At 30.4% G+C, this 23,789-nt stretch overlaps 1 protein-coding gene across 3 annotated transcripts in view; it reads right to left on the reverse strand.

Moving 5' to 3' along the window:
- Window positions 1-1,537: 1,537 nt before the first annotated feature.
- LOC113378098 (phospholipid phosphatase homolog 1.2 homolog) overlaps window positions 1,538-23,789 on the reverse strand; it is a 68,482-nt gene continuing 46,230 nt past the window's right edge. Inside the window, exons 1-7 of one of the 3 annotated variants that reach the window (XM_026618616.1) lie at window positions 18,337-18,372; window positions 16,851-16,986; window positions 9,171-9,325; window positions 7,547-7,764; window positions 6,865-6,988; window positions 5,320-5,547; window positions 1,544-2,250 (exon numbers count right to left, since the gene is read on the reverse strand). In XM_026618616.1, the coding sequence (XP_026474401.1) occupies window positions 2,086-2,250; window positions 5,320-5,547; window positions 6,865-6,988; window positions 7,547-7,764; window positions 9,171-9,325; window positions 16,851-16,986; window positions 18,337-18,363 (1,053 nt within the window). In that variant the 5' untranslated portion in view covers window positions 18,364-18,372 and the 3' untranslated portion in view covers window positions 1,544-2,085. Of the gene's footprint in view, window positions 2,251-5,319; window positions 5,548-6,864; window positions 6,989-7,546; window positions 7,765-9,170; window positions 9,326-16,850; window positions 16,987-18,336; window positions 18,373-23,789 lie in introns of those variants that run through there. The other 2 variants (XM_026618617.1, XM_026618618.1) reach the window with 2 other exon arrangements.

The raw sequence follows: 23,789 nt of genomic DNA on the forward strand, positions 1-23,789 counted from the left end.
TAAAAAAAATAGTTAAATTCTGGTGGTAAAAAACGAAGTAACTTTCCGAACAACCTTATAGTAATTCATTACGTTCTTGACACACAACACCACTTTCCACTTTTCACATACACAGTTATATGCTAGAATTACTTGTTCCCTCAAAGGGTTAAAAACCAAAAAAAGACGTCAGGTACAATATGCTATCCAGAAATAAATCAACATTGTAACTGGTCCATGCATTTTTCTGTCGTTTACAGTATCTTTTATCAAAAGCATTTCTGAAAATTCTAAACCCTTTCAGTCGATTATATTACCAAACCCAATCTAATTAGATTAATTAGTACTTACGTTTCATTTAGGCATTAAATGGGTCAATTCTTTCGATATGATATGGTTATTACTAAGATAATAAAATATGTACACCACAGTTGTATATTACACACACAATAAGCTAAAGATTATTAAATCAATTTGAATATTGAAGTGGAGTTAAGAAGACAAGTTGATAATATATATATTTTATAAAACTATATTTTAATATTATTACATATATTATAATAATTTGTGTAATAAATAAATAATTATTCACTTACAACAAGATAAATATAAAAATATTGATTTTCAAATTTGGTCACTTTTTATAATACATACATATGTATGCTTTATATATATTCTAGTCTACCACCAATGTATAAATTTCATACATAAACATTTTGTCTTTTTAATAAACATGCACTCGCAACACATTTTCAATATAATCAAAAGTCAGTACCAGACAGAGCAGCAGCAGTAAACATAAGCTGTTTTTTTTCTTAAAAAAAATCAGTGTTTATGTACACTTTTTAAAAAAATCATAAGTAGATACGTTAATACTGTTTAAATATTTGGAAAGTGCGATAGATTTCAGATAAGCTAGGTCCCTTATTCTTTTACTCGCTTGCTGCAGGCAATTACACAAATATGCCTATCTTATGTCGCGAGATATATTTAAAGCTGATGTTAAAAAATTGCCAAAAATAAGCTTAATTTTTATTATTCAAAATAACGTAGCATTGCAGTGGAAATCAATGGAAAGAACGCTAATTTAACATGTAAAACTATAGACAAGCGAGCATTCGGAGACTATTTTAGTTTCAGCTGACAAAATTGAATCTGTCTTACTATAATATATTTATATCGCAACTATGCTTATGATTTCATATTATGCTGCCTAAAACTTACTAGCGTTATAGAATATTATTGTTAATCTAGGAATTTTACTTATCCGATTTAAAATATCGATAAAAACATGATATATAATCGATTGCAGTCACTTTGTTGTGATGGACATAGTAAATGTATAACCTGATTACAATTGTAATTTATTTACATAATATAATAATAGTATTTGTCGAGCATGACTAAATAAAAAGTTACTTAGTTTCAGTTTGCTCAACTTTAATATAAACATTTGTTGAACAATTTTTTGAAATACTATATACAAACAGAGTTTTTATATATCTAGCTACGCCATTTTTTTATTGAGCCCACACATATGCAAAGGCAGCAATTTTTCTTGTTCTGTAGCATAATTAAAAATTTGCATAATAATATTATATCGTATCTTATAATAGTTTTTTTTAATAAATTATTCTAAAATATCGAATTATATATTGACATTTTAGTTGCATTATTGTCTTATTTTATTGACCATGGTTAGATTTAGAAAACTTGGCCTTATTTTAAAATGTTAAGAAAAGTGATACATTATATTAATTCAATTATTAACTACTTTATAATGTAATCATGAGCTTTACATTATGATTCTTCCATTTAATTTATGTACTAAATGATGTTATAGTCTGAACAGAAGATTAGTGCTAAAAAAGGCCAAACAATAAAATGGAATAAAAGCCATGAAAATCACTTCCTTTGCACATCTAGTCACACACTTTGATCCGAAAGTTGCCAGAATCGTCAGAATTTATGAATTTTAATTATAAATTCACAATGATCGCATCACATAAAATTGTCTTTAAACTTGTTTATCTTGCAGGAAAAATATCGCAAACACGTTTTTTTCTGTCTTCTAACTCAATATTTAACACACAAATTATCACACCGTTAGGCAAGCTGATGGCCTGGTACTGTAGTGGTTTCCGTTTGGCTGATATCCGAAAGCAACCGCCTCGCACTCTGGTGTCGTGTTCTGTCGTTTCCGTTTGGTAATGTTGGCAAAGCTATTCCGTCCAAGCCGACCAGTGTGCCGAATTTCACTGGAGTAGGTTCCTGTTAAAATAATAGATTGTATATTGTAATTAAAAAACGGCAATAGTATAAGTAAATAATAACATTTTTTTGTTTTCTTAATGTTTCAAGTCATTCTGAGTCGACACCGAAATTGGAAAAGTAAATTTTCCGTTTCAAAAGCCGTTTTCTTCAAAAAACAGCCGCATTGATTTAAATAATTTAAAAGATTTTGTATAAAACTCGATTAGTTTCACGAGGCAATAATAGGCCAAGCCGCTTCTTAAGAAATTTCTTCTTTTAGAATTTGCAGAAAAGTGCATTTTGCAGTGCAAAGTGACAATTAGAAGAATTTAAAAAACGAAACTACAAAGGATATCAGTTGCGAATCTTAGTTCATAGTAAGGAACGGCCGAGCCGTTCTTTCGTAATTAGTTGCTAAATTATTTTTAGAGTGGTTTAATTATAACATTTTTTAAAAAAGCCACTATGTTAGGACATGCACTATGTATTTTCCGTTCAATATTTTGTTGATAAATTGAAAAACGTAGGCGTCTACACTTAAATGAAATAACATTTTAAGAACACGAAGTATATATTAGAGATATTATAGGTTTGAAATATATCAATTGAAAATCGCATTTATTTGCGTCCAGCGAAAAGTAAAAACATTTTCGAAAAAAGCTGTGGATAGTTTCATAATCACAATTTTCATAGTTGCTAAATCTCAATTCTTATTAATCAAGTTCGTTATTTATTAAACATTGGGAGTTCATGCAATTTGCCATAGGGCAACATACCAATTAGATCTAGTTAAGATTGGTTTATTGGAATCTCCAACGTAAGAGGTTAGCGGAATACAAAGTCTGATTAAAGCATTAAAGAGTTCCTGATAAAAATTAATTCGCGAGTCGATATCCAGTTGTGGAAATAGCATACATTAGAAGTAGCATTCCAAATGGGGCCTTCGCGCGCAGGTTTGCAATCAACCATCAATCAACTAAGTCGCGGGTTCAAATTGCCGTCACGAACAACCCTGATATCGAGCTGTAGCGATATCAATTTTCACTTGGAAATATATATTTAGAATCTGTTCCCAAGTGAAAATAGACCTTTCCGGTCATCGAAGCACCAAATTGAATAATAAATCCGCCATATTAGATAAACTTCTAATAATAACGTAATCAATGGATTAATTAATTAATTAATGGACATTAAAATGGATGGATCAATCGTTGGGTTACCATCTAAAAAATACGACGTACGGCAAAGTTTCAGCCCAACAGCTTATAGAATGTAAGGTTCTGATTGCTGTTAAAATATGGCAAATGCCGGCAATGGATTCATTTCATCCCTTTATTATATTATATCTGGATTACAATAGTGAAAGTAAAAAATGTCACAAACGACATTTTATTAACCCGCGTCGCAAGTTATCGGCCTAAACACAAATGACGCCTCATAGGTGTTGCAAGGTTTTAGGCCCAAACACAAATATGACGCATCAGAGTCGTCGCAAGATTACCGGCCCAAACACGAATAGGACGCCTCAGAGTCTACCGGACAAAACATAAGTAAAACATATCCGAAACTTGGTGAGGCACAGACATACATCGATTGTAAGAAATTTAAAAAAATACCCAATATGATGTGTTAATATTATATAATATAATTAAAAAAATATTAGTGATGAATTACAAAGCAGTGATGACTTTGCTACCAGTGGTATTTACATTGTACGTTTTGCACAAATATATAAATTTATAATATGTATAAATTATCAGATTTTTTATGTATTTGTAATAATAAATCTTCATTTTTATTTAAGAATCAACGTAATTATTAACTTCCCGTAGGGCAAGTTATAGTAATCGCAAAAAAATCGAAAATAAATTTTTTTATATATCTTTACGTTTCAGAGGTTTCTGAACATTTTGGCATACCTTAGAAAAAATGGATGTATGTGTGTGTGTGTGTGTGTATGTATGTATGTATGTACGTGTGTGTATGTATGTGCGGATACAAATTTTCGTCGACGATTTCGGGAACACGGATCAACCGATTTGAATAATTCAAAAAGCATTCGATTCGTATTGATAAGGAGACGTGCTGATTAGTTTTTGGCGAAGGCAGGTCCAGCCGTTCCAAAGATACTGGGCAAAAAGTCCCGAAAACGGTAACTCATTTTTTAAGAGAACAGAGCGTCCGATTTTAATAATTCAACAAATATTTGACTTGTATTGACAAGATGAAGAATTGATCAAATTTTCATGAGGGCAGGCCTAGCGGTTTCGGAGATCTAACAAAAAAAGTAAAAAAAAATGCTATTTGGCGGTCAAAAATGATCATTAGACATATGCACATCAAATTATCAGATATTTTATAGAAATAAGTATAAATTTTGTTTGCATTCCTATGGGTTCCGTACCAATGTTTATTCGTTAGACGGCGACGCGGCGCTTACGCGCTTTTACATTTTGTATCTATGCAGTTAAAGCAGTACGATTGCTTTGAAAAAAAAGTTCAGATCTTCCAAAATATGCCAAAATAAAGAAAACATTATTTTTTCCAAACAAAATTAAAAAAAAAAAAAAAAAATTTAATTTTTTTTTGAGAAAAATTTTTTTTTCAAAAAAAAGTAATTTTTTGTCCAATTTATAGTTTATCAAAAATCTTATATTTTCGAAGTAAATTTTTTTTTAAAATATCAATCGTTTTTAAAAAAATAATAATTTTTGGTACGGGAAGTTCCAGCAATTTGCCTTAAGGCACGATGCCTTAATTGCCTTAAGACAGAATTCCACTTACAGCTAGTTTATCAAACATCTTGCAAATGTAACTGTACCGCGCACGTGTAAGTACAAACTACAGGAATGCTGAGCAAAGTTGTTTGTGTCACTGCGTACGACCGATCTTAGTGTCGCTTTTGGCCCGTACATTTGGATAGTAGATGGTAAAATAAAAAAAAATTATAACGGAAATATTAACAACCCTCAATTTATAGATTGACTGACTTCTTCTTTTATAAAAATGTTTACAAACAACTAGTACGCGTACTGGTAAAGCTAGTACGTTTCCCAAATAACCATGAAGTCAAATACCAGATGTTACCTTAGATTCCGACCATTGAGACTTGAAATACTGGCAAAAGCATTGTACTGTAAATACTGCGCCAGCAATTCCTATTCCTGCTCCTACGATGACGTCCCACCAGTGATGACGGTGATCGGTGATGCGGGTCACGCTGCAAGCGATCGCATAGCAAAGGTACAATGCCTGTACGAAGGGAGTCGCAAAACGGGATCCCAGATATTGACGAGCGCGATAATGCAAGTAGAACTGGAAATAAATTTTTTCAAATGAATAATTCGGAACTCATTTACAATGTGGCCTACTCCCCTAACTCCTTCTATCATATAAAAATATTTGCTCGTATCGTTTTATCACTACTAAAAAGAAGCGGTCGCTACCTGTGGAAACTTCTTCCTTTTGCCTGTGTTTGTTTATATTGGCTTTGTATAAAATATTCGAAGTTTTTAAAAACGATGTTTACTTATTCACATGTAATAATAAAATTTTCTTTATTTTTTTTAAATAATAGAAGTTTCTCTTTTGACATTGATTTAACCCTCCGTCGATCATCGGAGTAGTCTGGCCAGACTTTTTTGGACTTCAATTAAAAAAAAAAATTTTAGTAATCCCATCGACTTGAAATTTCTGGACTTTTCCCAAAATTTCGTTAGTTTTCGATCAATGAAAAAATCAGGACGAAAAAATGTGTGGTCCAGCCAGGCTACTCCAACCGTTCGAAGGTAAATAAATATCCGACCGACGGAGGGTTAACTTTTTGATATTTCAATATTTTTATTGTCTCACTTTCGGCATAAAATTTGAAATTTATAGGCATATTAAAATGCATAAAATAGCAGTTTGTTATGATATTATTAACAAAGATGTTCGAACTATTTGTGAACGAATTTCAAATACTTAATGTAATTTAACAAATACTTAGATATATGAATGACTTAGTATAAACATTTGCATTGAGGACTACTAGGTCCGGAGTGATGGAGTGGCTAAAGTTAATTCAACTCTGAAGCGGAGTCATACATTGATCGATCCAGCTTCGAATATATTAAGACTAATTTTAGTACATAGGTACATTGATAAAAAGTATACAAGCAATGTTTTACAAGCAAGCATTTTACAATAATATACCATGATCGGTCTATTATTGTAAAATGAAGGTAGTAACATATGATTAACATTCCAAGACCGATAGTAGTTGTCTCTATATTATGTATTATATACTAGACTAGCCGAGTCATTATAGTAAGTTCACCTCTGAATTCGAGATACTCAGCTGTAAGTCTGTAAATACTTGTATATTGATGCCCTAAAGTTGTCTCAAAACTTACATATGGTAGGGTGTCAATACCCTACAATAGTATTGCTGGGTATCTCGAATTCCGAGATTTTTTTTAAGCTTAAATGACTGGACTATACTTCAATTAGATATCTTATGTTCATTCTTATGCTACACTTATCACCAACAAAAAAACAGATTAATCAATATTGACCTCACATTCTATCGAATTTTTAATACAAAATTAAATACACAACTATTAAATTAGATTTTGTGCCAAAAAAACTTACCACCATAAAGAGTGATGTGTAGCAGCTCAAACCGGAATGACCTGATGGAAATGATCTCGTCGATTCTCTGACGTTCCACGTGGTGATGGCAGTGTTAGTACATTTGTAATTTGTTATGTATACCCTAAAATTTAATAAATAATGATAACGTAAAATAAATGGTAATTGAATAAATATCTTTTTGCTAGTATGAAATGTATTTATTTTATATCGCATAGGAATGATGTTACATCAACCACTCGATGATGCTACATCAACAAAAATACGTTCTTTTAATTATTATGCATTATGCTTGTATTGTTTTTTTCGTTAAGTTTGCTTATACAGTATGTAGAATACAGAACACTACAAAAGGTAAATATTTGGCTTTTTATTATTTTTTTGGTTTGGGTTTGTCGTTTAATTTTCTATATTTTTTTCATTTTCATGTTTTTAGCAATTCTATTTTCTACTATCCCATTGTGAAGTACTTTATATACTAGTAAAGCCGTATCTGTTACGCACAGAAACATGCATCAAATATAGTATTACAAGTACGTAAATAAAGATAACATAAAAATAATAATCATCATGATTTTGTAACTAAATTCAACAGACACTAGTTAGGCGTAATGCCATACATCACTAATATTTGTACATAATATAAGCTTGAGAGTTTAAAAGATTCATAATTTCCACTAACCTCTGCGTACAGTTGAGTCCTGGTTCGGGCCTGCACGAGTCTAGAAAATGCGGTCTCGGTTCTCCGATGATCGCTTTCATGACTTCGATTATGAACAGGGCCAAAAACAATCCCGTAACGTATTCCTTGTACCAACGCATCATACGTTTCGAGGCCATCTTTATATGCTTCCAGGCGCTGCCACTGCCTATAACGGCCCAGTGCTCAACGCAGAACATCTAAAAGTTTAAGTAAATAATGAAGTCACCTAAAATCACAAATGTTTGAAATTTGAAAGCTGACAATCTGTGAAACTTATTCTAGAATCCCATAATGTCCAGGAATCGAGGACAAATTTATTTTTATCAGAACAAAACACTTATATCTTGTAAAACAAAAATATAATAAATTTATTCATTTTCATTCTTATTTTCAAATTTTATTTTTATTTCTAAATTACTCATATAAAATTAAATGAGAACCAATTCTAAAAATCAAACATAGAAAAAGTAAACGGACAAAACACAATGCAACAAAACATCAAAGCATTTGTTCTACTGGCTCTACGATTGACTCTTTATTGTTTGTTCTTTTCTGTCTGCCTATCGTCCTCAGCCAGCTAAAAATTCTCTTCTCATTCTTCATGCTGAAGATACTTTTATGCTGACATGCTTGTTTTCTCCACTGTTTCCCTCCAATGTTCTACTGTGTCCTCTTTCTCATCATACAGATCACACCTTCTGTCTTTTTTGCCAAGTCAATGTTATTCTCCTTTCCAAGCGAGCTTCATATACTGCGTGCTATTATCCTCTTATCACAACCATTGCTCCATCCTCTGAGGTATTCCGGCAGTTCTCAGCTTTATGAAAAGTGATGGTTACTGAATCCAAGAGTATCCTTGATAATCTACCTCTCTAGTCCAAAGCATCTCTGATTACTTGTTTCCTACTTTCTTAGCAGCATCATAAAATGCTCTCTTCATTTTTGTGGCAATTATCCCACTTAGTTGGATCCTCATTTTCTTTTGTTTGTTTTATCTCCTTCATTACTTCATCTGCTTTATTTTTTTACTTTTCTTTACATATATTCTTAAATTCCAAATAAATCAGATACTTTTTTTCTGCGTTTTTTCTGGTTTCTTTTCTTCAATAAAGCTTTCAACCCTTTCTTTTTCCGACCACATTTTTGCCTTCTTCTCCATCTCTCTTTTCTCTTGCGTTTGATTTATGTATACTGATGTACATCTGAGGCAACTATTTTTTTATAATTTTAACTTTTTCGTACCAACAATAATATTTTGGCTACAATCTTTTTTCTCTTCTTATCCAACTTAAATGCTCTTCTAATTCTGTCTTCGACTGTCTTTTCCAAACCATTTCCCTGCTTCTTCAGCCACTTAAATGCTATGTTGTTCCTTCTTTTTTACTTTTTTTATATACATTGTAGTAAATTAAATTTTATAGATTTATTCATATTATAGATAGAAAAATAGAATTACGAAGGAATTTGACAGGCAAGACAGAAAAAAATAGAATAAGAGAAGATTACTATAGAAAAGAAACAAGGGGTATAAATATAGCGTACTTTTATGATGAATTATATTAGAAAAAGTTTTAATGGATAATTAAAAACTATCGACACTCACTATCACAAGTGGTGAAATCAGTGTCAGGATGGCCAGCATCATAGGAGTTATGGTGTCGCCTCGAAATTTGTACGAAATGCTGGGGTCTGTGCACCAGAATCCCTTCTGTTGACTTGGATACACACCGATCTCTATCAAAGCTATCGTCATGATGACTGAAAAATGAAAAAAAAAGTTAAAACATTATGGAAGATATTATAAAAAATAAGCCGAATATTTTTGTCCAATAATTCTTATAGTTATAATGCGTCAAATACCCATCATTCACGTTGAAATAAAATTAGCTGTATCATTTTTAATACTGTTGATCAAGACGTGCATTAATATTATCTAGCGAATATTCACATTAGAACATACAAAATATCCATCATCTACTTGATACTTAAAACTTTCCCAAAAGGCAACAAAACTACTAATTGATATTTGTAAATGCATTAAAATATATTTGCACATTATGAAAAGTATAATACTTTAATGCATTTATCACGATAAAATAGTTAAGTTATTATTGTACTTTGTACATAACAGAGGATTGTAAAATTATCGATTAATTCTTATTTAAATATTATGAGCTTTAATAAAAGTTGTATAACATTGGATTATTTATTGAAAACTTTGAAGTGTTTATCAGACACTTTGATGATTTATTATGCATTGTATTTCTGATGTTTTCTATCATATTAACCTATTATCGTATTATTTTCTGGACGAGGGATGAATAAACACAGTAGCTGATATATTTTCTGTGCAATTCGATATTCCATTTATAATACATAATAATTTATAATAATTTAATCTTTTCTACTCGGATGCCGCCTGAGTGAGAAACTATTGGCAATTCTACTTTTTATTGTAATTTTTAGTGTTTTACAGCTCAAAATCGAATTTTTCAACACATTTTCATTGATAATAATAGAAATATCTCAAAATTTGTTATTGTGCCTTGTCCTTCCAATAGCACTATTAAGGAAAGCGCTGTTCTGTACAGCAGCGACACAGCAGCGGCACTCTTGCAGAAAACGCTCTCGTAGCTAAAGGGTTATGATTACAAAATCTTCTGACGATTGCCAGAGATTTTATGATTGACAAAGATGAATGTGAAATTGCCAACTTGGCCCTAGTACTGTTCTGGCGGAGTTCTCTGACAAGTGAGATTGGATGATGTCGAAGCGGCTTTTGTACTTTTCTTAGTAAGTTCGTATTTATAGATTATTATGCTGTTGTCGGTGTCTTAAAACTATGGTCCAAGATGGGCTGAATATTGAATGTCAATTATGATAAATAAGTGGTAATTAAATTTAAAAAAATCAGTAAATATTAACTCCAATTTCACTTTGAGCAATCATATTTTGTAAACCAAACCAATTATTACACAACGAATAATACATAACAAACAAACAACTAACACTTTCGGAGTATGTTTAGCTTTAGTTAATTCATCATCGTAAAAAAGAGTTTTTTTGCTGTTTTTCAGAAATTTGTCATCTGGTCCTTTTTACGCCACAGGCGAGGTAAAATTGAATGGCCGAGAGGCAAACATGTCTCATTTTTAATGGGATTTTACGAAATAATAGCCGCATTATTCAACCAACACAAAATTTAAACATTATGGGTACATTTTTTACAGAGGAAATACTGTATATAACCTTGATCTGATATTTTGAGCAGCAGAGTTGAAATACCTATTTATTTTTATCTCTTATAAAATTGCTTTGTCTTGCCAGTTGGTCCTTTTTATCCCACACGTGCAAGATTTTATAGAGGTTTTATAAAAAAACGGTTGAATCTATAATGATGTAAATCTATATATAAAAAAAACTAACAACGAAAGAAAATACTTTTACTATGGATTTCAAACAATAGCGACGTCGTAAAATCAAGGTGATAGTAGATCACAGACATCATTATCCCTCTACTTTAACAAAATGACAGAAAAATCTTTACTTGTTTTTGAGATATATATCGGGGGTGGACCTTTTTACCCTTTTAAACCCCGCTCTGCCATAATTTTTAATAAAATAAATATAGCAAATCTAGGTAGCACAATTATTTAGTTGTCATCATAAAAGTTGATAAATATCATCATTGTAGCTCATAAGACTCGAAAGTTCTGACTGTTGTTCAGAAACGAAAATTAAAAGAATAAAAAAGAACGATAAATAAAAATGTTGTATGTAGTTCTAAATAGATATCTCGATGCTTTTAAATATTTTAATTCGTGTGTATAAATATTTAACAGCACATATACAAAACAGGAAGATCAATTCAATTTACAGGGGGATCCGGCAGTCATCAAGCAAATGATGAGATCGTTAAATTTGTACTCGACAGGATATTGCGCAGTTGATATATTTAACTAGATTTTCACTGTGGAAATTGAATGCAATTAATGTAATTAAGGAAAATATATCATGCAATAAGCAACATTCAATAATATTCAAGCAATACTAGGTTTACGGGCATTTCGTATAAACCTATCCTTAAGGAAAGCCGTCGAATTGACGCAATGCGCAAATTCTTTTAAAAATCTATTATTTTATACTCAGGTTTAGATGAACAGTAAGATATAAGGCTTTGCATTAAGAAAAAAATGTAAAAATTGTTAACATATCACGAAAGGATTAATATTAGTGCTAAGATGTTTGAGCATTTTATTTCAAAGTTCAAATTTCGTCAAATTGACGGTTCCCATAACCCTAGTGTTGAATAAAAATGCTATATCTTAAGATATCAATATATTAATTATTAACTTTCCGAAGGAGAAGTTCATGCTTTTGCCCGAAAATTCGATTTGCTATTTTAATTTCAAATGATTCACGCGTGTATGTGAGATAGAGCCAAATATTTACCTTTGTGATAGCTGTTTTCTCAATAACGACTGCACTGATTTCAAAAATTTAAAGGCCATTTGATTTAAATTTTGCATTGTGATAAGATCCAAGATGTCCAAAATATTACAGATCTACGAAAAGTAGAATTACGAAAAAGTAATTACAAAAATTAATTATTTTCACGTTTTGGAAGAATATTCTTCCAAAAGCCTATATAGGCCACATTTTTAGGACATGCACAATATTATGCGCGTATTCGTGCGGTTGAAAATCTGAGTGTTTACGAAAGCAAATTATTATAAAATATCCTCATGCACCTGGTTTCCTTATATTCATACTAGAAAAAGCTCGTTGAACATAAAAAGGTTGCCTAGCGTCACCACTCCTTTAAATTTTGTAACGGTTTCATATGTTTTCTATTAATTTGACTATTTTGGAGTCAAAAAATATCTGGGCCGGCCGTGGTCCCGTGGTAAGAACGTGGCCTAGCAAATCCTAGTCCCGGGTTCGGATCCAACCTCGGTCGGTTCGGTATCAAAGCAGCTTGATACCAAATTTTCACTTGAAATCATAGATTTCAAATATGATTTCAAGTGAAAATGGCCTTTCGTGGGCATAGCTGTAGTGGCAACATGCCACTTGGAAGTAAAAAAAAAAAAACAAAAGTCATCACTATTACAACGATTGTAATAATTCAGCACATAGAGATGGGACAACTGTTTGGGTTGCCATCTATAATAATTGTAAGATAATTGATCACAACAGCTCATAGAACTCATAAGTTCTGATCGCTGTTAAAGAATTTAAAAAAAAAAAAAAAAAAAAAAAAAAAATCTATTTTGAACCCTATTTGTATTGAACGCCGATTTACTTTTTCTCCTTCTCTATACTCTTCTCAAAACCGATTGACACAAAGATGCATCGATATAAAATTGATGAACACATATAATCAACAATAATCAGCACATTATTTTTCAATACCTACAACAAATATCAAATATGTTATCAACCGCATTATATATTTATTTTTATTACGGAACGAGCAATGATAACTGTGACAGAGTATACAAAATGTATCAATGATAACAAAATAAGCAATAAATTCAAAGCAGTGTCACTTATTTACCTTATTACCTTGTTTCAGAACTAGGCAATGAAATATAAGAATTAATGGATAGGTCTGACAAGGAATGGAATTTCTTAATACGTATACTATACATACACGATGCTTGATGGCAAAAAGGCCTACGTGGAAAATATAAGGTATTTATAGGTTTTGATTCACGGTTCAAGTTCAATTTTATGACTACAAATTCGCAGGTATAATATATAGTATAAGATATACGCGGTAAATCGCGATTTTAATTTTATAGGTCATTTCAAACATTTTTTTCTAAGAAAGCATGGCATCTTGTTCGCAAACACACTATTTACGTAGATCAAACTCTAATTTACCAGAGCGGTGTTGCTCTAATAGATTATGCAATAATTCATAAATGGTTCGTGTAAGTAAAAGATATTATACTACCGTTTTGTTTGGTAGAGCTTTATATCGAGTTTTGCAAGAAAATCGTCCTGATTATTTTGTCAATGCAGATGCTACTCTATAAACAATTCCGAATTTGTCGTATATCATGGCAAAGTTCAAAGCTTTATTCCTAGGGTTCCTTTACGGTTCATGTTTTATATAAGAAATATTTTGTGGACTGCTTTTATAATCGATACCCACATGTGGAATATGTGTTTGAGAAAATATTGCAAGACTTCTTGGCAAGTAGAAAAATTTGATTCGCTGCTTGTCCAAACAAAATTAGGTCATGCCTATCAACACCAATGTGTTTGAAATTACTCTCACTTTCGGTACTTCGTGAAAATACAGGTTCCATGGTTTGCACAAATCCACTCATATACTAAATGCTCCTATGCGAATGAAGCATTTTTATGCACATTGCACTAATAAAAATCTATACATGTTTAGCGGAAATTGCAGAACCTCCATTATAAAAAAACAAGCGCACTCTGGTGAAAATAAAACCCATCAAATTAAATTGAATATAAAATCCCGTCATAAAAATTTTCATAGCAAAAAAAATATTTTTTTATATGGTCAAAATAATACATTTGCATATTGGAGGAAAACATTATTGAAAATGTTGCTGGCTCGAAATTCACTTGCGCGGTATGATTCCTAACCTGCTTCAAAAGCTTATCATGACGTTAGCCTTTATTAGAAAATTTGGGCTCATATAATTTGACAGAGGTTCCAATTTTGATACACGCCTGGGACAGCAGCAGTGATATCGGTTCATTCAAAAAAATCATCAATATTACAAAAATTATAAGAATAAATTCAACTCATAGATATGGTAATTTACAGGTGTAAAGCCAAGTCATTTAAGAAGTTAGCACAACAACTCAGATGATTCGTGAAGTTTTGATTGCTGTTAAAAAACTATATATATATATATATATATATATATATATATATATATAAATATATATATATATATGTGTGTGTGACTTTTTTAGCCCTTTTCGGTCATTTGTCCACTTTCAGACACATCGGCAAGTTACTATACGAATCGTGTACTGTATGCATTCATACAGCATATAGTAATTGTAAAACATAACTTTTATAGAAAAAACAACACTAGATAAGTGTAATAACTAAAAATATATCTAAAGTACACAAAACAATTATTAAATATTGTTTACACATCCTAAATTAGGAAAATAATTCCTAGTACTACGATACTCATCTTCAAATTTAATTCGACCGCAAAAGGTTAATATTATGTATTTATAGTTTTTTTTAACAAGCCTTGCATTTGTTCCTTGTCCCATTGGATTTTTCTTTACAGTTAAATAATTAAAAAAACATATCTATCATATATTGTCAGTTTTATTGATAAGGCAACATGGCTATTGTGATTTATATTTAATTCTTTAAAATAAATATGAATTAATTATATATTAATTAATAATATTCTATTTTATAAGCCATGTAGTTGCTGTGCAGTCAGGCCTTTTTTTCAGGTAGAAAACCTAACCGAGAAACCGCACAAATGCCAAATAAACTATCTTAGATAACATGGTCTTTCTGACACAGTTTCATAACATACGAGTGACGTTGCAGTTTATATGTAAAAAGCCTGAATGCACATAAATACATGACATTTTGACAGTATTCAGTATGATTCAGTGGCATAATGTATGAAAGTTGGAGCGTAACATGATTTTGCCATAACATTGGTCTGTTAATTGCGGTATAATCGGCCCATATGTCTTATTTTTGTATTATGATAATAATTCTAGTTTATCTTGATTTGTGATACAAAATTACATTATAAGTGACATTATATGTTTTATTTGTATTAATTACTAGTTGACCCGACAGACGTTGTCCTGTACCCATGTCTACAATTTTTTAATATAATATATAATTTTTTAACATAGCTATGTTGAATATTTTTGTTGCTTTAAATAAAATGATGAGTCACAATTCCCACACTATATTGGAAATTGAAGTCTTTTAAACAGTGTAACATAACCATAACAATAACATAACACTGGTACTTCAAGCTGGATTAAATTAATTTCATTTTTTATTATTTAAGATATTCAAAATTGCACCTTAAACTTCTCCTAATCGATATCGTGAGGGCCGAATTGTATGTATTCATCTTTACTTTCCCATTTGTTGTTATAAAGTGAAATTTTTACGAATTTTGAAAATATTGTGGAAATTAGTGGATTAGAAGAAAATGCAAAGAAATTAAATATTGAAAAAAAAAACATATTGAAAATTTAATATCCAAATCGTGTGTTGGCGCCCCCTAAGGCGTGCGCTCGTATTTTTCCCATGCATCGCATTAAAGGTAGAACCGGCCTTGATTAATACTTAATTTCATATTTTAAGTGAATTAGTTTGTCATATCCTGTTCAATCTGCCATACATATAATAAATCTTTTATTATTTTAATTTCTGGCATGTCTCAGCTCCTTTTTCTTATTCATAATCATAAATTTATTATACATATTCGAATATTTTCTGGGTTCATAAGTAAATTGAAATTTTTGGTAGATGATAGTTTTCATTCGTTTTCAATGCAAATAATGACATGTCGTTTTTTGCAATTTTTTCCATTTATCTCTACAATATTGCACATACATCCCAGTACTTTATAATCACATACATCCTAGAAAATTTCCTTAACAAATCTCAGAAAGATTTATCAAAATCCGAATAATAGTTTAGGAGGAGTATACAGTGAGTGCTTGTAATTTAATATGAACTTTATATAATAGCAATAAAGCTCAAATTGATTTTACGTTTTAGTTAGAAAACGTTTGTATGTGAAAAAGAAAAGAGCTGTCTTTTAGGGTTTTCCCGGCAATTATTCGATTTTTTCTAACAAAATGACTAATTGTGAAAAAATGAACAACAGTTGTGGAATTACTTTACTTGATTTGGTAGGGGAATCGTTACAGTAACTGTCCATCTTTATTTCATAGAAATATAGTCAGTGGATATCAAGATATATTAGTTACAAATACTGTTACAACCCCTAGCTTCGTCTATAATGATAATTTCAACCAACTCGTCGTCAATAATGATTATTTGAAATACTATGTTGTTTTTATATTCTAATTAAAACTTTTTAGCATGTTATACCAACTAATAAAATATTAACATAAACATCAATAACAATCGATCAATTTTCGATTAAATAAATAAAAATTGGTCGTATCATAGCGCAACAGATCAGGGTAGACGCAAGCGATTGCCTTACTCCAATGTCTGCCTTATTGCAGTTGTTTAATCTATTTCAATTATAAAAAAACTCACCAAACATTGCAATGGCAGTGTCAATTGCAAGTATCAGTCGGGGCCGAATACACGAGGCCATTGGAGGTAGACGTTGCTGCATAGGAATCTCCGTATAACTTCCGGCTCTGTCTTTAACAGAATCTTTTCGCGCCGTCTGCAAAAAAGTCCAAACTATATACATTTATTACATAGTTAGAAAAATCGCTGAAGTTGCTGAAATAGTACGCGTGAACTATATTTTTTGTATTTGCACAATGGCGCAACATGTTGAGTAGAGACATGCTTTCCAGGCGAGTTTTTCACCAATATTTTAGACAACTGAAATCATAAATGTAGGAGTTGAAAAATCCTAACCGTTCAGGTTTTTAAAGTAAAACTTCTTTAGGCGCGACTAGGGTGTAAATCCGTACAAATGCAACGGAAATAGCGTTACGCCCGAAGTGTACGTCATTCGCTCTCGGTGAAATCATTTCAATACGGGTCGATAGTGATTAGTCGTCGTGAATGTGAATAGAGATCTGTCGTTGTATGCGTACCGGCATCAACGTTGTATGCGTACCGATATCAACAAGCAATCGGCATAGATAAATAAACATTTTAAAGTTACATCGTAGTACAAATCTTGATTTAATGAAAAATGCCTGAATCAGAAGAATATTTTACCCGGTTCCCTGTAAATAATTATAATGAAAATAATAAAACAAATGCAATATTTGCGCCGTGTACAAAACATAAGTTTATTGAAATAATTTCTATATTATTCGTAGTTTCTATAAATCTTTGAAGTTATGGAAATGGAAAATATTTTTTAGCAAGATAGATATTACAGCTGTTCAAAGAATGAGATTTATCGCCAGCGAAAAAGTAAAAAAAATACAAGCAGTCAATGAATGTATGTTAATTTTAATTACATGAAGTTCTTCAAACACAATTCCATGATGAGTGAATTGCGAAAACAATATTTGTTTAGACGTTGTTTAACATAATCCACTGTGTGAATGAATATTATAGAATTGATTAATCAGTAATTACTCTAATAAAGGTTCATTTCTAAATGCTAATTATAATGACAAACCGATCATGTCATATTTGAAGTATGAATTTAATTACATAATTGCTTTTAAATATTATACATATTTTTAATGCTATTATAAATATAAAATTTATAATTTATCATTATTTAAATGCGTATAACGGTTGACACTAATAAATGTGTCCATATTATTAATAAACATTATTCAAAATTGTTATATGATTTATTTATTTCTACTTAAATGTCATCTTGTACAGTAGCAAATAAGTTTTACTTCAATCGCGTGTGAACCTTTCGCGCACTCTTTTTTTTCTTGCTGCTTTGATTCATGTTTTCTGATTAAAAATTCTCATTCACTTGATCACTTTTCTTTATAAGCATAACCATTTTTTGATCATATTACTAATGATAGTTCATTATCATTTCACAATTTTATAATGAATAGAACTTAAACCAATCACAAAATATCACCTCGTATATAAATCCATCGTCCATCATGTATTTAAAATCATAGACTGTTGTTCCAATAATAAGGTAATCATAAATGAGAGATATCGTCAAAAAAACAGCAAATAATATAGATAACCGCCTCAGATAACGCTTTAAAATTTATCACATTTAAATTCCGCGATAAAGACAAATGCAAAATAAATTATTTTTACGAAAACATGGCATCAAAACCGCAATTATAAAACAACAACATACAAATTTGTTTATAGACTAAATATTTATTATCTCTTTTGTTTGATTAGTTCTAAAATTAAGTTAAAGCGATTTGTAACTAAATTCATCAAAAATGTAGTGATTGATTTCATACTGTCTTTATAATTACAGTAGTATGTAAACAATTGAGCTAATTAAAATCTCAAAAACCTGATTAATCAAATGAATATAATTGTGATAAATTTTTCTACTCCTCATACAGAATTGATCAGATAAACAATCGGATCCAAAATCGATCCAAGGAACAGATTGGTAAATTGGTCAAAGGTAATGACAAATTATAATTGACAAAATATAATTGCGAGAAATATAACTAATATAATAGAATATTTTCACAATAAAATATCATGTTGGAATTTCAGTACAAGTATCCTAGAGTAGGGGAGTTTGAGGTTTGTTATAACAGTTTTTTTTAATTAATATATCCTGGGATTATATTTTGCCAAAATAAAGCTAGATAGATGCTCTACCTATTTTTCTACCAAATCAAGTAAAAATAATTCTATACCTATTGTTCATCCATTTACAGTTAATCATTAGCTAGAAAAACTGCGATGTTACAACTTACCCTGTGTTTAGGGCTAGTTGTAAAATCTACTGGAGCAAGTAGTTCTGATGAAAACTGACAATAATACAACCGATAATTTATTTTTTACTCATTTTTAAGAAAATTGACTTTTTCTAAGCAATCTTTTCATAAATCAACGCAAACTATAATTAATACTGTTATTATAAATTTTTATCATAAACCAAAGTAAACTACAATGATGAAATAAAAGTATGTCCTGCATATAGTTTACATGTGCCCATATATTACTAGATATACATTCCACCCCAACCATCTTCCCTTGACCATATATACAATTTTTATATGTTATAACTAGCTCCAAGGTTTTGTTTCAACTAACCCCATGTGTGACTTTTTACATTAATTAAGATAACTATTTAAACAATTTAGCAATCACAAAAATTATTTCACATTATCGAACATTGATAAATTTAGTATAAAATAAGTTGTTTAAAATTAAAAATTAGCCGGTAATAACGCAAACCGAAATTTTATGATAGATCAAATTTGTATCACGTGTCAAAAATGACGCACCTGCACAATTCTATTTACTGCATCGGCCTGCAGGATAACAGCTATGCCGTTTATATGCAGGACGGTTTACATGTCCAATCAGGACAAAAAATATTTTAATATCGTTTAGGATCCTATTAACACATGTTACTACTAACCCCTGACACAATAAATCTCTGGCTACCCTATATTATTCAGATACATTTAAATTGTCATCATAGAATAGCATTATTGCAGAATATTATTGAAGCAAAAATTTTCTAAATGCTTAACTTGCGGAGAAAGCTATTAAGATTAAGCAAGAGTGTTACGAAAAGTGTGATCAAGCGTAACAAATGAAATTTGAAAGAGATATATGAGTCATTCTTTTACAAACCGAACACCAATTAACCTTGGCATTTTAGAATTGTCTGAAATTTTTTTTTACAGATATTATACATAAAATCATTTGACACGTATTTCAGGATTTTGCTGAAAAAAATTTTTTTACGTAAATATTTACGATTGAAATATGGATTTTTTGCTCAATTTCTATGAACATCATCTGCGGTAAATTAATTAACTCCAGATTGGATCAGTATTCTTTTTTTTTATTACACTCATATTGAAGTGAACTTTGTAATGATTACAATTTTTTTTTTGTTTTTGCAATTTTCTTAACAATAACAACCCTTAAATATTTACAAAGGTTTTACTCAGCCTTTCCCCAAATTGAATCGATCCAAAAAAAAACATATTTTTTCTTTTTTTCTCTGCAACAAAATTCTTTTTACAATCTGTTGGAGACATCTGTTACGTCGAAAGATATTAAATATTTTCAAGCGCGAGCCGCGCTTTTCACGTCGGGGACCTCAAAGACTTGTACTCATTTGTCACTTTCGAATGACAATCTTATTGTTTTTCGGTTGAAAAATATTTTATAATTTCGCTTCTGGCAAAAATTAATATATAGTCGAAAAAAAAACATTAGGGGAAGGCGGAGCTTAAAAGTTCGTGGGTAAAAATATCCACTGCCAATATCTCAAAAACAAGTAAAGATCAGTTATACCGGTTTCGGATCGTAGATAATAACAAATGCATATGTGGAGCTGCAGAAACAATTGATCACTTATTTTGGCAATGCCATCTTCATAATGAACATCGTAATAAACTATACAAATGTCAGAGTGAAAAGGGAATATCATTTCCAATAAATACAATCATATTAGTCGCTACAAATAATATACAAATTTATAAAATCGTTATGGACTTTATTAGTAAATGCAAAATAAAAATTTAAGTTTCACTTTATTGATATCTATGTGTATATGTAGGTATGTGTATGTGTATATATAAATATGTATGTGCATGTGTGTATGTATATATATGTATCGATATGTATATAGTTAAGTTTAGATATGTACGTAGTTATAATTAATATTATAAATGTCTGTAGTGTGCTAGATAACCATAAGGTTGAAGCCAAATAAATAAATAAATAAATAAAAACTTTATAAAGTATAACAATAACTAGTGGTACATGTGATTCATTTTTTTAGACTTCGAAAAAAATTGACCTTGAAAAGATTTAATTTTTCTATACTTGAATGATGTTGATGTAGAACTTTTTTTCATGCTATTGCGAAACGCTAGCTGCGTAGAAACAAAAAATCTAAGCGCGTGGGCGCCGCGTTGCAGTACTACGAATAAACATTGGTACGGAACCATAAGAAATGCAGACAAAATTTATTCTTATTATTAAAATATCAATAAAATACATGATAATTTGATGTGCATATGTCTAATAATCATTTTTGTTCGCCAAATACCATATTTTTTACTTTTTTTTATTGGATCTCCAAACCGCCTTTTCAAAAGTTTTTCATTTTGTTAATATAAATAAATTGCTTTTTGAATCGTTCAAATCGTACGCTCTGTTCTCTCAAAAATTGAAATACCATTTTTGGCACTTTTTGTCCCGTATCTTCAGAAACGGTTGAACCAAAAACTAAGCAGCACGTCTCCTTATCAATAGGAATCGAATATTTTTTGAATTATTCAAATTGGTTCACCCGTGTTCTTGAAATCGTAGACGTAAAATTGTATCGCACATTTATTTTTTTAAAGTATGCCAAAATGACCAGAAACCTTTGAAACGTGGAAGATATATAAAAATTTTCATTTTCGATATTTTGCGATTACTATAACTTACTCTATAAGAAGTTAATAAACTATTGTTATGCATATTATACCAGAGGTAATGATGACAATACTATTATGAACAAGTATAAATAATTGTGATAATTAATTATTATACTTATGGCTAAAATTATTAAGATAAAGTTTTATTACAAAATATTTAACTTCCCGTAGGGCAAGTTATAGTAATCGCAAAAAAATCGAAAATGAAAATTTTTATATATCTTTACATTTCAGAGGTTTCTGAACATTTTGGCATACCTTAGAAAAAATGGATGTATGTGTGTGTGTGTGTGTGTGTGTATGTGTGTGTGTATGTATGTATGTGTGTGTATGTATGTGCGGATACAAATTTTCGTCGACGATTTCGGGAACACGGATCAACCGATTTGAATAATTTAAAAAACATTCGATTCGTATTGATAAGGAGACGTGCTGATTAGTTTTTGGCAAAGGCAGGTCTAGCCGTTCCGAAGATATGGGGCAAAAAGTGCCAAAAACGGTACCTCAGCTTTTAAGAGAACGGAGCGTCCGATTTGAATAATTCAAAAAACATTTCACTTGTATTGACAAGATGAAGAATCGATAAAATTTTCATGAAGGTAGGTCTAGCGGTTTCGGAGATATAGAGGAAAAAGTAAAAAAATGGGCCATTTGGCGGTCAAAAATGATCATTAGACATATGCACATCAAATTATCAGATATTTTATAGAGATTTTAACAATAATTATACATTTTGTTAACATTCCTATGGGTTCCGTACCAATGCTCATGCGTTAGACAGCGACGCGGCGCTTACGCGCTTTATATTTTGTCCCTATGCAGTTAAAGCAGTACGATTGCTTTGAAAAGAAAGTTCAGATCTTCCACAATATGTCAAAATAAAGAAAAAAATTTTTTTTTTCAAAAAAAAAAATTTTTTAAATTTTTTAAAAATTTTTTTTTTTTTTTAAAAAAAAGTAATTTTTTGTCAAATTTATAGTTTCTCAAAAATCTCATTTTTTCAAAGTAAATTTTTTTCAAAAATGTTAATCGTTTTTTAAAAAAAATAATAATTTTTGGTACGGGAAGTTCCAGCAATTTGCCTTAAGGCACGATGCCCTAATTGCCTTAAGACAGAATTCCACTTACAGCTAGTTTAGATAGTGTTCTGATGATAGAATGTTATCTTATAGAAAATGTGTAGCCTTGTGATCATGTTTTATGAAATTTATTATTAATACGTATTTGAAAATTTGCCTCCTTTCCGTAAGATGCAACGTAATGCTCATAAAGTGGATAAAATGTACGGTTTATTTTATGTGTTAAGTTATTTTATTATATTTTGAGGAGGAAAACCATTATACTTGGCAAAGAGATTGTCAGATAATTTATTCACACTATTAGGAAACTAAATTTATATACGCTAGTACCAGTTTTTATGATAATTTTCCAAGTAATGTAATTCGATAATATTCTTGGGCTATCGTTATCCATAAGGAATTTTATTGATTTTGATATGTCATAAACACTTTGATCACTTCGATAGTGTTCTCTTATGTTAAAATAACTATTACATTGATTTTTTAATATTTTTGCATAAGTTTTACATCTATCTCAATATTGGGACAAGTAAAATTTTAAGAAATAAAATGTGCTTTAAAAATACAAAATCCTCTGAACAATATCAGTGATTGTGAGATTAACAGAAATTAATATAATCTTGCTTTAGTGGTGAATTTTTCTGAAAAGTAAGTTTGGGTGATCCTCAATGCGGCTTTTGTATTTATCTGAACAAGTTCATATTTCATTGCTTACTGTGTTAGTATCGGCGTCTTTTTTGGTTAATTAATTTGAAACATAATTTGAAGTAATTAAAATTTCTTTTAATAATTAATTTTGACATATTTGAACTTTATTGATTAAACACGTTGATTTGGAAGCTGATTCCCATAGTAGTATC

This window comes from Ctenocephalides felis, unplaced genomic scaffold, assembly GCF_003426905.1.
Source record: "Ctenocephalides felis isolate EL2017-DRISC unplaced genomic scaffold, ASM342690v1 CF-g0.4_SCAFFOLD_01886, whole genome shotgun sequence".
NCBI classification, from domain to species: Eukaryota; Metazoa; Arthropoda; class Insecta; order Siphonaptera; family Pulicidae; genus Ctenocephalides; species Ctenocephalides felis.